Below are 13,727 nucleotides of genomic sequence, written 5' to 3'. Positions count from 1 at the left end.
AATACTTGAGTTCACTGTTTCTCTGTTTTCAGCCATTAACATGTTAAAAGACCAGCCGCCAGGAACTTTTGTTGTACGTGATTCCAATTCATTCCCTGGTGCCTTTGGTCTGGCTTTGAAAGTTGCTACACCTCCACCTAACGTACAAGGAAAGAGTTCCTCATCAGGTGATCCTGCTAGTGAATTGGTGCGACACTTCCTCATTGAACCAACATCTCGTGGAGTGAGACTCAAAGGATGTAGCAATGAACCTGTTTTCAGTGAGTTTGAAATGTATTATACCATATTTTAATTTAAGCACTATTTCTATAGTGGAATGTCAGTTACATTTTTTGATGCAATCAGGTGGCACCAACAACTACAAAGTTGGAATTCTGCTACAGGCACCCTGTGCTCTGTGTGACACTATCTTTTTGGCAATAGTCACATAAGCCTTGCAGACTCACATTTGCATAGGTCTTACTGTTGTGTCATTATTTAATGTGTTCACAAGGTACTGTCTATGTTAAAGAACATATGAAGATGATGATGGTGTAGTCATTAAATATTATACACTTAGGGACCTAGGTTCCTCTACACTTATGGACCTAGGTTCAGCTGTTATATTCAAGATAGGGTTGGAACAGAGATGTTAAATGGGGAGAGACCTCTTAAAGTCTGAGTGATGATGAATGGCCTAGGAATGGATAATGCAAAGACCCTAACTCAGTTATATATGTGCACTCAGATACTAATTAATGTATCTGTTATTGGGTTTATAATTTTTCTCTGCTATCATGATGCCCCAATGGGAATAATGATGGTTTTCCCCACATCATTTCATCGTTATTGCCTTCATAGGGAACACAATTTTTTCTTTCCATAACAGCTTTGGATATTGTCTTTCGCAACTCCATGAATAAGTCAGCTGCTTCAGATGTTCATGATCTAGGCACTTCACACCAGCTCTTCTGTTAGATATATTAAGTTGCCCACATCATTTGCTTTAGATACAAAATTTCAAAGATAAACATAATTCTTGGAGGAAAAAATAAAGATGGAAGAAAAGCTTTCTGAGGATATTTAATGTAAACTCCAGTAACATTTTAAAGTTTTGGCAGCATATTTCGAAACTTTTGCACTGCTTTCAGTGGAGTGTCACTCGAGAGTTTTATATCTTGACTTCTTATTCTCAGAGTGTAATTAAATCATAGCAGACACTAACAACAATTTGGGAGAATCTAGGAAATATGACTTTGAGGGCATCACCTGTCTCATAGGGGTCTTCATTGTGACTGGTAACTAAGCGGTTGAATACTCCCTTTTTTAAATAGGAATCTTATTAGAAAATTACTTACTATCAGTTATTTAGCTGTGACAACAGTGTAACTGTCACACCAAGTGTATCATTTCCATACATACATTCTTCTTATAGCCCTCCCACTTTGACCCTTTAATCTTAGGGTATACAATCTTGTACCAAGTTCTTATGAAGAATCGTTCCTTCAGTGAATTTCATTTTTTTCTGACACATCCGCATACCCTCTACATAGGCAGTTAATTCCATTTATTAATTTTATAACTGCCTATTAAATGTACTACATAGAATTTTCTTCACTTGTATGTGTGTCTAATATCAAATGCAAGCTCTACATGAAAACTTTGGTAGACTTATGAAACTACTGCATTTTTTTCAGGTTCACTTTCAGCACTGGTTTACCAGCACTCTCTTATGCCTATGGCATTACCATGCCGTCTGTTGTTGCCAGAGGGTGATGGCTCAAGACTTACTGCTGAGAGTCCTGGAGCAGTTAGCAATGCACAACTACTTTTAGCTCAGGGTGCAGGTAAGAATAAAATATAAAATCCTTTTTTTTCACTGAGGAAGTACATAAAAAATTGGCTTACATACTGTGCAATTCATGCACAATACAAATTCAATATGTGCGCTCTTATGATAATATTGTTGTTGTTGTGGTCTTCAGTCCTGAGACTGGTCTGATGCAGGTCTCCATGCTACTTTATCCTGTGCAAACTTCTTCCTCTCCCAGTACCTACTGCAACCTACATCCTGAATCTGTTTAGTGTATTCCTCTCGTGGTCTCCCTCTATAATTTTACCACCCATGCTGCCCTAGAATACTAAATTGGTGATCCCTTGATGCCTCAGAACATGTCCTACCAACCGGTCCCTTCTTCTTGTCAAGTTGTGCCACAAACTCCTCTTCTCCCCAATTCTGTTCAATACCTCCTCATTAATTATATGATCTACCCATCTAATCTTCAGCATTCGTCTGTAGCACCATATTTCGAAAGCTTCTATTCTCTTCTTGGCCAAACTATTTATCATCCACGTTTCACTTCCATACATGGCTACACTCCATACAAATACTTTCAGAAATGACTTCCTGACACTTAAATCTACACTCGATGTTAACAAATTTCTCTTCTTCAGAAACGCTTTCCTTGCCATTGCCAGTCTACATTTTGTATCCTCTGTACTTCAACCATCGTCAGTTATTTTGCCCCCCAAATAGTAAAACTCCTTTACTACTTTAAGTGTCTCATTTCCTAATCTAATTCCCTCATCATCGCCTGACTTAATTCAACTACATTCCATTATCCTTGTTTTGCTTTGTTGATGTTCATCTTATATCCTCCTTACAAGACCCTGTCCATTCCGTTCAGCTGCTCTTCCAAGTCCTTTGCTGTCTGTCAGAATTACAATGTCATCGGCTAACCTCAAAGTTTTTATTTCTTCTCCATGGATTTTAATACCTACTCCGAACTTTTCTTTTGTTTCCTTTTCTGCTTGCTCAATACACAGATTGAATAACATCGGGGATAGGCTGCAACCCTGTCTCACTCCCATCCCAACCACTGTTTCCCTTACATCTCCCTCGACTCTTATAACTGCCATCTGGTTTCTGTACAAATTGTAAATAGTCTTTTGCTCCCTGTATTTTACCCCTGCCACCTTCAGAATTTGAAAGAGAGTATTCCAGTCAGCATTGACAAAAGCTTTTTCTATGTCTACAAATGCTAGAAATATTGGTTTGCCTTTCCTTAATCTATTTTCTAAAATTAGTCATAGTGTCAGTATTGCCTCACTTGTTCCAATATTTGTACAGAATCCAAACTGATCTTCCCCGAGGTTGGCTTCTACCACTTTTTCCATTTGTCTATAAAGAATTAGCGTTAGTATTTTGCAGCTGTGACTTATTAAACTGATAGTTCGGTAATTTTATGATAATATATAATTAAAAATATGACCATATAAACAAAAGCAGTTATGTTTACTACAGTTAGCTAGCTGAAGCTACTGGTATTATCTGTAAATATTTGTTGAGAACTTACAGAAAGATGAGCAGGAAGCAAAGGAAGCTGGCTTCATTCAACATATAGACTGTCACGGTAAGAGAAGGGACATGGAGCAGGAAAACTCTCATTTTGCAACTCAGTGCAGATACTGTATATGTGCTTTACAAAAGGTAGTGATGAAATTAGATGTGAGATCAGAGGTAACATGTATCTGAAGGTTTCTTCTATTGAAACTGAATTTGTCTGGCCAACTTTTGTAATAATGTAACATGTTGTGACCTGCACAGACAATGGCCAGAGTCTCTTTCTCAATCTGAGAGCAGTGGATCCATGCTGCACTGAGAATCTTGGATGCAGACACTAATGGCTACTCCATTTAATAGTAATGGAACATGTTGGGACATACACAGACAATGGCCACAGCCTCCTCCTCGGCCTGACAGCAGTGGACCCATGGTGGACTGAGGGTTTTGGATGCAAACACTAGCGGCTGCTCTGAGCCATCTGCATTCTGATGGGCAAAAACTGCTCCCATTCTGTACTGCAAGGTGTCTATGGCCAAAACCAATGGTTTGTTGGTATCAAAAGTAGCTAGACACAGTGCTGTACTGAGGCGTTCTCACAGCATGGTGAAAGCCTGGTCACACGGTGATACCACACAAAAGAAGCACACTTGCAGAGAAGGAGGTAGAGAGAGTGTGTGAAGGTAGGCACCTCAGGAATTAACTGGGATAATTGGCAGTTTTACCCAAGGAAGCCTGCATTTCTTGCAATGACTAGGGATGCAGCAGATCCATAATGGTCCTGACAAAACACTACATGAGCTGGACATCATGCTGCAAAATGGTGTGGCCTACATACTCAGGAGATGGTTGGAAAAATTTTGACGTCTGCAGATTGTGACACAAACCCTTGACCTGGACTTTTTTTAAAAAGGGCCCAGAAATTGTGTAGGTCGTCACTCATAGTACACCCAGTAATGAACATGACATCCAGGTTGGTGAAACATTGTGCAGTAGTGGACATGATCTGTTTCAGATAGCATTGAAAAATTGTGGGGCACTTTCCATCCCAAACATCAGCTGTTTGTATTGATACAAACCAAAAGGTGTTTTAAGAACCATGATACATTTGGACTCCTCATCCATGGATTACTGGTGGTACACTTCAGAAAGATCAAGTCTTGAGAAGAACTGACCTCCTGCTAAGCATGCAAACAGCTCATTCAAGTGTGGCAATGGGTATGTGTCGACCGAGGACTGGGAATTCATGGTGATCCTAAAAATCACTGCAGATTTACAATTTACCACAGGGTTTCTTCATGATGATAAGGAGTGTGGCCCACTGTGCCTTGACTTGGGAATGTACAGCTACATGAATCTGCCTAGCACAAAAAAATGTATGACAAGCTGACTGCTTTGAGGTATTGTAGGATTGAAAGATGGTGGTACTTCCCAGGCCGTCCACAAAGATATCGTGAAATTGTGAGCACAGAGATTCCAGTGACTGACAGAGGACCTTGGCAGATACTAACTGTATGTAGTCCCTGATTGAAAAGCCAAAAGCCTGAAGGTATCAAACCCAAAAAGCTTTGCTGAACTAGCATTGTGGATGACAATAAAAGTAATAGGACAAGTCACTGGTCTATAAGTAACTTCAATCATGAATTGGCCAAGCAAGGGGATTACTATATCCCTGAACATTTACCGGCAACAGCAGTCGAGGTCTGAATATGTTTGGACACTAAGCAAGGACAAAGGTGTGCTGGTGTCTACCTCTACCTGCAGGCACACCAGTTGCGAGAGAACCAAAACTTCAATAAAAAGCTTGTAAGATTCCTCATCATAAACCGGTTCTGGATATCCATATCCATGTTCTCTGATGCTGCATTCTGTGCAGTTGAGTGGCAGCCTACTGCTGCGTGGCTTTTTTTTTTCGACACTTAAGACAGATGGCCCAGGGGAGACTCTGATCCTCATGTTTGAAGTAACAAGATGCACACAACAGCAACTGAGAGAGGTAGCTGTAGTGCTGTTAATGTATTATGTGGGAGCCACTAGATTGGCTGGCTTGCACTGCTACTACATTGTCCTCTCAAAATGCAGTGGACACAGCAGGATGCAGTGTACTGCTGTGACACTGCACCAGGTTTCCAGCTGCTTACCAGGGGCATTTGAGACCTCATATGACTGGGAAGTTAACAAAACCTCTTCAAGGGAGGGGTTCTCTAATTGGAGGACTCATTGCTGAACTTTTGTATCTGAGGCAGAGCAGACCAGGACATCCACATACAGTCTTTTTCACTTTACTGTGACAAAATGGCACTTGTGACTAAGGTCATGGAAAGTTGTGACCCAAGCATAATAAGACTGACAGGGGTGCTTCTCGAATTGGTAGAATTCAAGCATGGCAGCCAAAATGCACATGCGGCAGCAATAATTGGAAGACAACAACAAAAATAAAGTGTCAAACTACAATGAGAGAGGTTCTTGCAGAGGGGCCATCTGCTGCAACACCTGACACAAGGTGAGAGAAATCCATGATAAAATATTGCATGATGTATCTCCACATCTGTAACATGGAAGGCATGTAAATTTTGCTGTAGGCAGTGTTTCTATTCTTCCCAATCTTCCACCTCCTCGCCAAATGGTGGGAATGGAGGAAGACGTAGAGTGGGAGGTAGAGGTTTAGAGAGCAATGCTGGCAAAGCCCGTTTCATGACCATGACGGGATCCTTCTGTTGTTGCACCAACATTTCAAGCAGAAACTCCAAGGCACAGTAAGATGTGAAAAGCAACCACGCACTGAAAAGCACTTGAAAATATGACCCTACTGTTCAAACATATGACCCTACTCTTCACCATTGTGTTCTAACCACAAGATCATATAGACAGTGACAGAGACAACACTTTATTATATCTAGAAACAACTTGTACTAGAAGACACTTGCCATGGATTGGCTAAACTACTAGTCCGATAATCCTAGACAGGTTGTCAACATGTAAAAGAGGTCAAGGCTGGCCGAGCCTGACTCTATAAGCTGTTGGCTGGCCAGTAGATTGCACAGAGGAGATGCTGCGTGTGCATCCATGAGTGGCAGCCTGTATCGGTTCTAGCATCTGCCACCTTCTGTGACATACCTTACAACTGCATACCCGGATCTCATTTGTGGAATCCGTGCAGATCTTACACATTACACATCAATTCTCCGAAACAATATGAAATTAAAACAGCTCTACTGGACATTCTTAGTTCGATCACTGAAGTTGGAAACAGCCAGAGATTAAACACTAGCAGCCCAAAATTATCCAGCTTCCACAGATTTGCACCTAGGAAATAAATGCTTAATAAAATATTTACAGTTAGCACTTGTTCTGTATGTGCCACATAAATAAAGAGTTGCTATAATACCTCCATATTTTGTTTGCTCATGATGCAATGTAATGAAAAATACAACAGAAATCATACTTAATATGGTACAGCATCTATATTAAGACATTTTTCAAAACTTGGTGTAAACAGATTGAGTGGTCAATTTCAGGGAATTAATTACTCATGGAAAACAATATTCTACATAGATAATTGAGGATTTGAAATTTTGGCAAGGATAATACAATGCGAAATACATACAGGTCCTGAAATAAATAAAGACCAAAGATACAAAAATTTGTACACAAAGAAAACAATTAAATTCACTGTCAGAAGGAGAAAATTAGATTGCATGCTATTGAGACGACAAAGTTGCAAAGTATAAAATGGCGATAAGTATTTCCAGATGTACTGCGGTATGACCAAAGAACTAATATAGAGATTCAATTTTGACAAACCCATACACAGAGAAATAGGACGTTGTGGATTGTGAAAAAAACAGCAAGATACCCAGTGATCTAGTTATTATATTTTGACCTTTTGTTTGCTAGAACTTGCAGCTTGACCTGCATGATGGCTAAATTGCACCAATGTAATTGAAGATTCCTGGCAGATTAAAATTGTGTGCCGGACCGAGACTCGAACTCGGGACCTTTGCCTTTCGTGGGCAAGTGCTCTACCGACTAAGCTACCCAAGCATGACTCACGCCCCGTCCTCACAGCTTTACTTCTGCCAGTACCTCATCTCCTACCTTCCAAACCTTACAGAAGCTCTCCTGCGAACCTTGCAGAACTAGCATTCCTGAAAGAGTTCGACTCTCAGTCCGGCTCACAGTTTTAATCTGCCAGGAATTTTCATATCAGCATACAGTCTGCTGCAGAGTGAAATGCACCTGCATTTTTTGGGCTGTGATACCAGTTGTACCAGGAGCACACCTCACAGATGAATTCAAAGCTTCAGCTTGTGACTAGTTGCTCTCCAATTGTTGTAAATTCCAAAGAGGATCTCCTGCTATGGAACTGTCACTGTAGCATGTCACAGGACACAGCAGGAGTGTCTTTGTAGACTTTAAAGGATGTGGACAGCAACTAGTATGAAGTTGAAGTATTGAGTCCATCCACAAAGCATGCTTGGTTACCGTTAGAAGTGACCTGCTGGTATAAGGCAAGGGCCTTTGTTCGAGTCCTATTCAAGTACAAAGTTTTAGGTTGTCACTATTGTTCATTTCTCTTAACATTCTCTTCCATCCATTAAAATTCTTCATAAGTAACTTTCTTCTGAATGGTCTCCTCATTTCCTACTTACATTTTTTTTTCCAGCTTGCAATGTACTGTACCTGTTTTCGATGGATACAGAATCACTAACAGGGCCTCAAGCAATCAAAAAGACAGTACAACAACTTTTCACAATGCAGCCTCTGCCACTGGCAACAGTTGTGCATTTTAAAGTTTCTGGTCAAGGAATTACACTGACAGATAACAAGAGGCAGTTGTTCTTCAGGAGACATTACCCAGTAAATACTATCTCGTACTGTGGCTTGGATCCTGATGACCACCGATGGAGTCAAAAGAGTGAGGAGACAGGCATGCCCATTAGCTCCAAGTAAGTAAAATTTCTAATTATGGTGCACATATACACTAGTTTTCTTGTACTGCATCCAAGAATAACAAATTGTCCATAATGAAAAATCTGTTTTATGAAGTGTATCCAGAATATCTTTTAATTTTGTGTTACGTCTAAATGTCATTTAACTTATTTTTCATCTTCTGGATCTTGTGCATACAGACGAAATTTTATGTCCCTCTCAGAAGCTTTCTTGGATATTAGAGACTATAGTTACAATGTGATAGCTCAAATATGATAATATACATATGAAACACAACTACTGTCAGTAAACTCTTGTAATAATTATTTCATATGGTACTGCATATAAAAATGTGCCTTTCAGACTTCAAAAGTTTGTCCATGTAAAACATACAGAATCCACCAAGGAGGAAAACCATAACAGTTACTTAAAACTGTTTTTTGGTAACAATATTTATATAACAAGCACTTGAAAGTCTCCAGTAATGCAGACCTGCTCTTCGGAAGCTGAGAGGAAATGGAAGGAAGGGAAAAGAAGTGGAAGATCAGAAAAGCTTGTAGATCAGGTTGTAAAGCAGGTTCACAGATAAATTAGTAATGGGAAATAAACAAAATATATGAAGTGGAATATTATATGTTAAATTAAAAATCTCTTCAAAAGTCACAATTAGTTGTTTAATGAATAGTGCTAAAAATAAGACATATGAGGTGAAGATATTCATCAAACAAAAATTTAAGGAAACTGATAGATAAAACAAAAATAAATAAAATTAAAAAAGGAATATAATGGAGATAAGCAATAAGAGATTAAACTAAAACATAACAAAGGACTGCAAATCATTGTCAAGAAACTGGAAATGTGATATCAAAAATACAAGGGTTGGAACTTGAATAGTGGCAACTATTTATTTACAGCTTGTATAAAATAGATGTCTGCAGCTCGTGGTCAACGTTCTCACTTCCCATTAACTTTTGTTGTCTAAGTGATCTGTTGTATATTATGGTTAAACTCAGCTGAAATTCTGTATAGTAAATGATAGGAATTCCATCAGAACTTGGAATTTGTTGAGTATTCGCTCTTTCATCTGTTTCTTAGTGTCACTCATGAAAGATTTAAGTGTCACATATTTAATGTGCCCTTAATTTGATCAAACATCTAATGAATATCATTTATGGTTTTGACCCAAAATCATTTTACATGCATGTATCAGTGAATGTCTGGACATTCAATCTGTGCATGGAAACCACATAGTTCATCATCATATGCACTTACAATTATGGAAGGTGTAAGGAGGCAACAATATATGGTTTACGTAAGAGAGGGAGGGGGGGGGGGGGGCAGATAGTTGGTATAAAAATAGTCTGTAGAACCAGGAATATGAAGAATAGTAATGTTAAAGTAGTGCTTTACCAATGTTTTCTAAAATTTCCTCAGGAATAAATTAGAATTTGCATGCTATTACGTCATGCAAAATGTTCATGTATTTGTCATGATACTGATTGTAGTAGTATTTTAAAACCACATAATAATACAAATAAATTACAGAAACTGTATTAAGATCTTTGTAAAACATGTTTCTTAATATATTTCTTGTTTTCCTTGTTGCAGTCGATGTTTTGGGTTTGTGGCACGTAAACAAGCAAGTAAAACAGATAATCAGTGCCACATTTTTGCTGAACTGGAACCGGAACAACCAGCATCTGCTATCGTTAACTTTGTGTCAAAAGTAATGATGAATTGTGGAAATATGAAAGCTAATATTGTATGATCAGTATGAACAGAATGTATTTTTGATTTTATGTAAAGAACAGAAAAAAAGAGTTCAACATAATCATGTGCTCAGATGCTGTGGATTCATACGCCTGAAGTTTGGAAACTTTGCACTGAACACACTGATCCTACTGTCCTATTGCTTGAAACAGACTAAAGTGAAATTATACTGGAAGAGTAAAAGAAACAGTGACATTTCCAGAATTATGTAGGATTTAAGATACTGCATCAGTAGGAAGTAGTGAAACAGATCTGCAATACACAAAGAGTATCACGTCTTGCTTCTCAATCAGAGTGTTTTCAAGACTTTTTCACACTTTAAAAGCATAACAAGTTTAACATAATTTATCCATTTAGAAACAGTGAAATGTAACCAAAAAACATGATTATCTGACAATGAAAAACTCAACAAGGCAACACAAAGGAAAATTTCTATATTAATAGTGCATCTTACTTCATGTGACATTTGAACACCATATTTTATACAACATATCAGTGAAGAGAACATAAAATGTTTTCGGTAGATTATTTAAGCATGTGTATAATCTGTTAATATGTATATACATATACTACCAATTTTAAGAAAGTTGTTTTATGATTAAAAATATGAGTGACCTCATTTGTGAACATGAAATTAAAATATTGTAGATGAGTTGCAGCTTAAGAGAACTTCTTGCCAAACATACATATAGAATTGTATTTAATGCAGTATATCTTATAATAGAAAGCTGTTACAATATTTATCGTTACTTTACCCTGCTTAGCATACAGTAATTGTAAATGCTAGTACATGTAAATAACATCTGAGTTGGTGCATAAAGTATACTTACACTAACATGAGTCTAGTTGTAAATAACACTCATTTATTTCCATAAAATTCCACAAATATGAAATGTTTTTACATTGTTTAAATAGGAATGTATTTTTAAATGTAAGTATATAATTTAGTGGGTTTTTTCCCCCAATCAATTTATTTTTGCTGTGGATGACAAATAATTTCACATTTCTGGAACAGTACAAGCTATAATTCTTTTTAGTTTCTTTGATATGTTGTTTGTTGTTGTTCTGGTATGTTTGGCTGAATGATGGATTTGAAATGAGAGCATAAAACTGGCTTTGGAAATTTATGTTGCATGGTTCTGATCATTAAAAAGTATGTTGGGTTTATAAACCACACAAATGAAGTTGCCTTAGAGATGATGATTAAATTGTTTCACTAGGAAAATGTGGAACTACTATTAAATGTTAACACCAATAATTTTATTTTTTATAGAGAGTATCTAACAAATGGCAGATTATTGCTAACACTGTTGTCGTTTATATGTTGTTTACAATAATTTGTACTGCTACATAATTGTACTAAAGAACTTGTGTAGCAGTAACATCTAATGCAGTAGCTCCACAAAGAGCCAGGTTCATAAATTTATCTCAATATTATATTGTCTTTGTCCACTGTTATATCCAGTGATAGCATGACAATAGTGCGATATGATGAAATGTTTAATCTTCCTTGGATTTTAACTAATGGTTAAACAAAAAATTAAAAATGTAAATGCAGAATGCATGGAATGTTACACACATTATGTTAAAATGTTTTTTTTTTTTTTTTCTGTTACTGATTTCTGAAAATATGAATGAAGCTAGGCATCAGTTATATAATGATGTGATCATAACATGGAACAATTCTTTTTTAAGAAACAAAATTGCATTGCTTTCCCTTTATAACTGTTCCTCGTGTATAAAATAAATGCTGTTAATGCTTTCAATATTGTGTTTAGTTTGAGCCCTTATCCTAATTTGAGTATTTTGGCACTAGATGAGAATTATCATGAAATTGCAAAAGAGGGAAATGTGACAGGTGATCAACCTACAGAATCACAGAGATTAATGCAACACTCTGTTGTTAATGTATGCTGGTGGCATCTGATGGCTTAAAAGCTTAAATGAGCAGATTTTGTAATCGAAAGTACTTCTCGTTGTGCTAACCTGTTGACCAAAATTCGGCTTTCCTCTGCAAGCTTCCTCTATTTGGTAGATTTACACACTGAGATAATAAAGTGTAGATGTAGTGAAAGGAATCAATAAGAAAAATTGTGAAAAACTGCATATCTTCTGGGGGCTTTTCGAAAGACTGCATTCTCACTCTCTCTTCTGTTGATATAGTGTCTAATATTCAGTCTGTAAAATGTTGTTATCATCTCATATTGATGAGAACTCATACAGTTTGATTCCCTTGTTGACATAAAGGCACGGATCACTAAAGAAAACATTGTTATTAGCCATATTTACCAAGCAAACCTGTTTTTCACTTACATGTATGCAATTATGACACATCCAGTCACTTTTTACTGCCTGGTTAATTATCATTTGACTCAATGACACAGAGAATAAGATCCCATTTTGTGCAGGAGGCAAACATTATTCTGTTATACACTGTTTTATATTGACTGACTGACTTCTTTTTTTTTTTTTTTTTTTTTCACACTGTAACAGAAACTATTATACAGCACAATCTTCCATACTCTATCTGAGTAACTTCTATAAAAATTACCAAAATATTAAAATGGTGTTGTACTAGAGAATCTTTGAATACTATCTCCTCTCTTGTTGTCACAATGATACATCTTCCATAGCTGCAAATTATTTAGTGGTTAGAAATTTAAATCATGTAACATCATTGGCAAACACATACTGTACTTCACGTGTTGAGATATGTCACTCTCACCTCCTGCATTTTCTGCCCTCAAGAGTGCCATCTTTTACAGCAATAAATGATTTTTCATTATAAAATAAAAACGTGGCTGAACATGCAGCCCATCACAATGTCTAGCACTGTATTTCAATATCAACCTTACTACCAGCATCAAATGACTCCTCTATAGTGACACAAGCTCCTTTGTACTGTATACATTGGAGAAAACATGTACAATGTTTTTACAACTCACTTGGCTAGTTTTTTGAATGAAATTACACTTATATCGCTTTCCCATGGATCATTTAATTCACTTTTCTGTATTATTGTTATCAGGATTTTACTATCTCAATGCTGCATACATTTTGCATGGTATTGTATGCTCCTTTTTCTCAACAACACAAACTTACTCTCAACCTTTACTACCTGCTTTTTTTTTCATTATTCATATTTTATTTTCTATGTACTGTTTAACAACCATTTCTTCCTGCAGCTTTTATCCTATGTTTGGGACCGCCATTTCTTCTCCACTGTTTAATATTCCGTCTTCACTTCTCCAAGTAATCTCTCTACGCTTTTCATACATGACCAATTACCCCATGTCCTTGACACCATTTCTTTCTGTGCACAATGACCTCATGAGGTATTTCTGTGAACTAAGTGTTTATTTTTATAACATAGCATCGGTTGGTAAATTAATTAAAATAAGGCACTCAGTCAACTGCTTACATACCAATAAAGTGTATGGTGAATTCTGCTTCCTTGCATACATAACACCTGTTTTAGTTCACTCCAACTTTATCGACACGCACAGTATTGCTACATTTGAAGAGATACAAGATAAGAAATCACACATCCGAAGAAACAACTGCTGACAGTTGCAGGAATTATGGAAACATGGTTGTAAAACCTTTTGCCCATTTAAAATACCTTGTGTGTGAAAAAGTGGGAGGTAGAAATCAAATACAAGAAAGTAATATGTACAAAATGGGGAGAAACGGTCACTCCAAA

General features: G+C 37.1%; 1 protein-coding gene across 3 annotated transcripts in view; it reads left to right on the top strand.

The window, feature by feature from the left end:
* Positions 1-11,790, top strand: part of LOC126272437 (tensin) — a 2,382,193-nt gene extending 2,370,403 nt beyond the window's left edge. For all 3 annotated transcript variants that reach the window (XM_049975310.1, XM_049975309.1, XM_049975311.1), the window contains 4 exons: positions 33-260; positions 1,677-1,826; positions 7,989-8,271; positions 9,863-11,790. In XM_049975310.1, coding sequence (XP_049831267.1) covers positions 33-260; positions 1,677-1,826; positions 7,989-8,271; positions 9,863-10,022 — 821 coding nt within the window. In that variant the 3' untranslated portion in view covers positions 10,023-11,790. The remainder of the gene's footprint in view (positions 1-32; positions 261-1,676; positions 1,827-7,988; positions 8,272-9,862) is intronic.
* Positions 11,791-13,727: the final 1,937 nt, after the last annotated feature.

Source organism: Schistocerca gregaria, chromosome 5 (assembly GCF_023897955.1).
Source record: "Schistocerca gregaria isolate iqSchGreg1 chromosome 5, iqSchGreg1.2, whole genome shotgun sequence".
Taxonomy (NCBI): Eukaryota; Metazoa; Arthropoda; class Insecta; order Orthoptera; family Acrididae; genus Schistocerca; species Schistocerca gregaria.
This window is presented reverse-complemented; position numbering and strand designations above follow the sequence as displayed.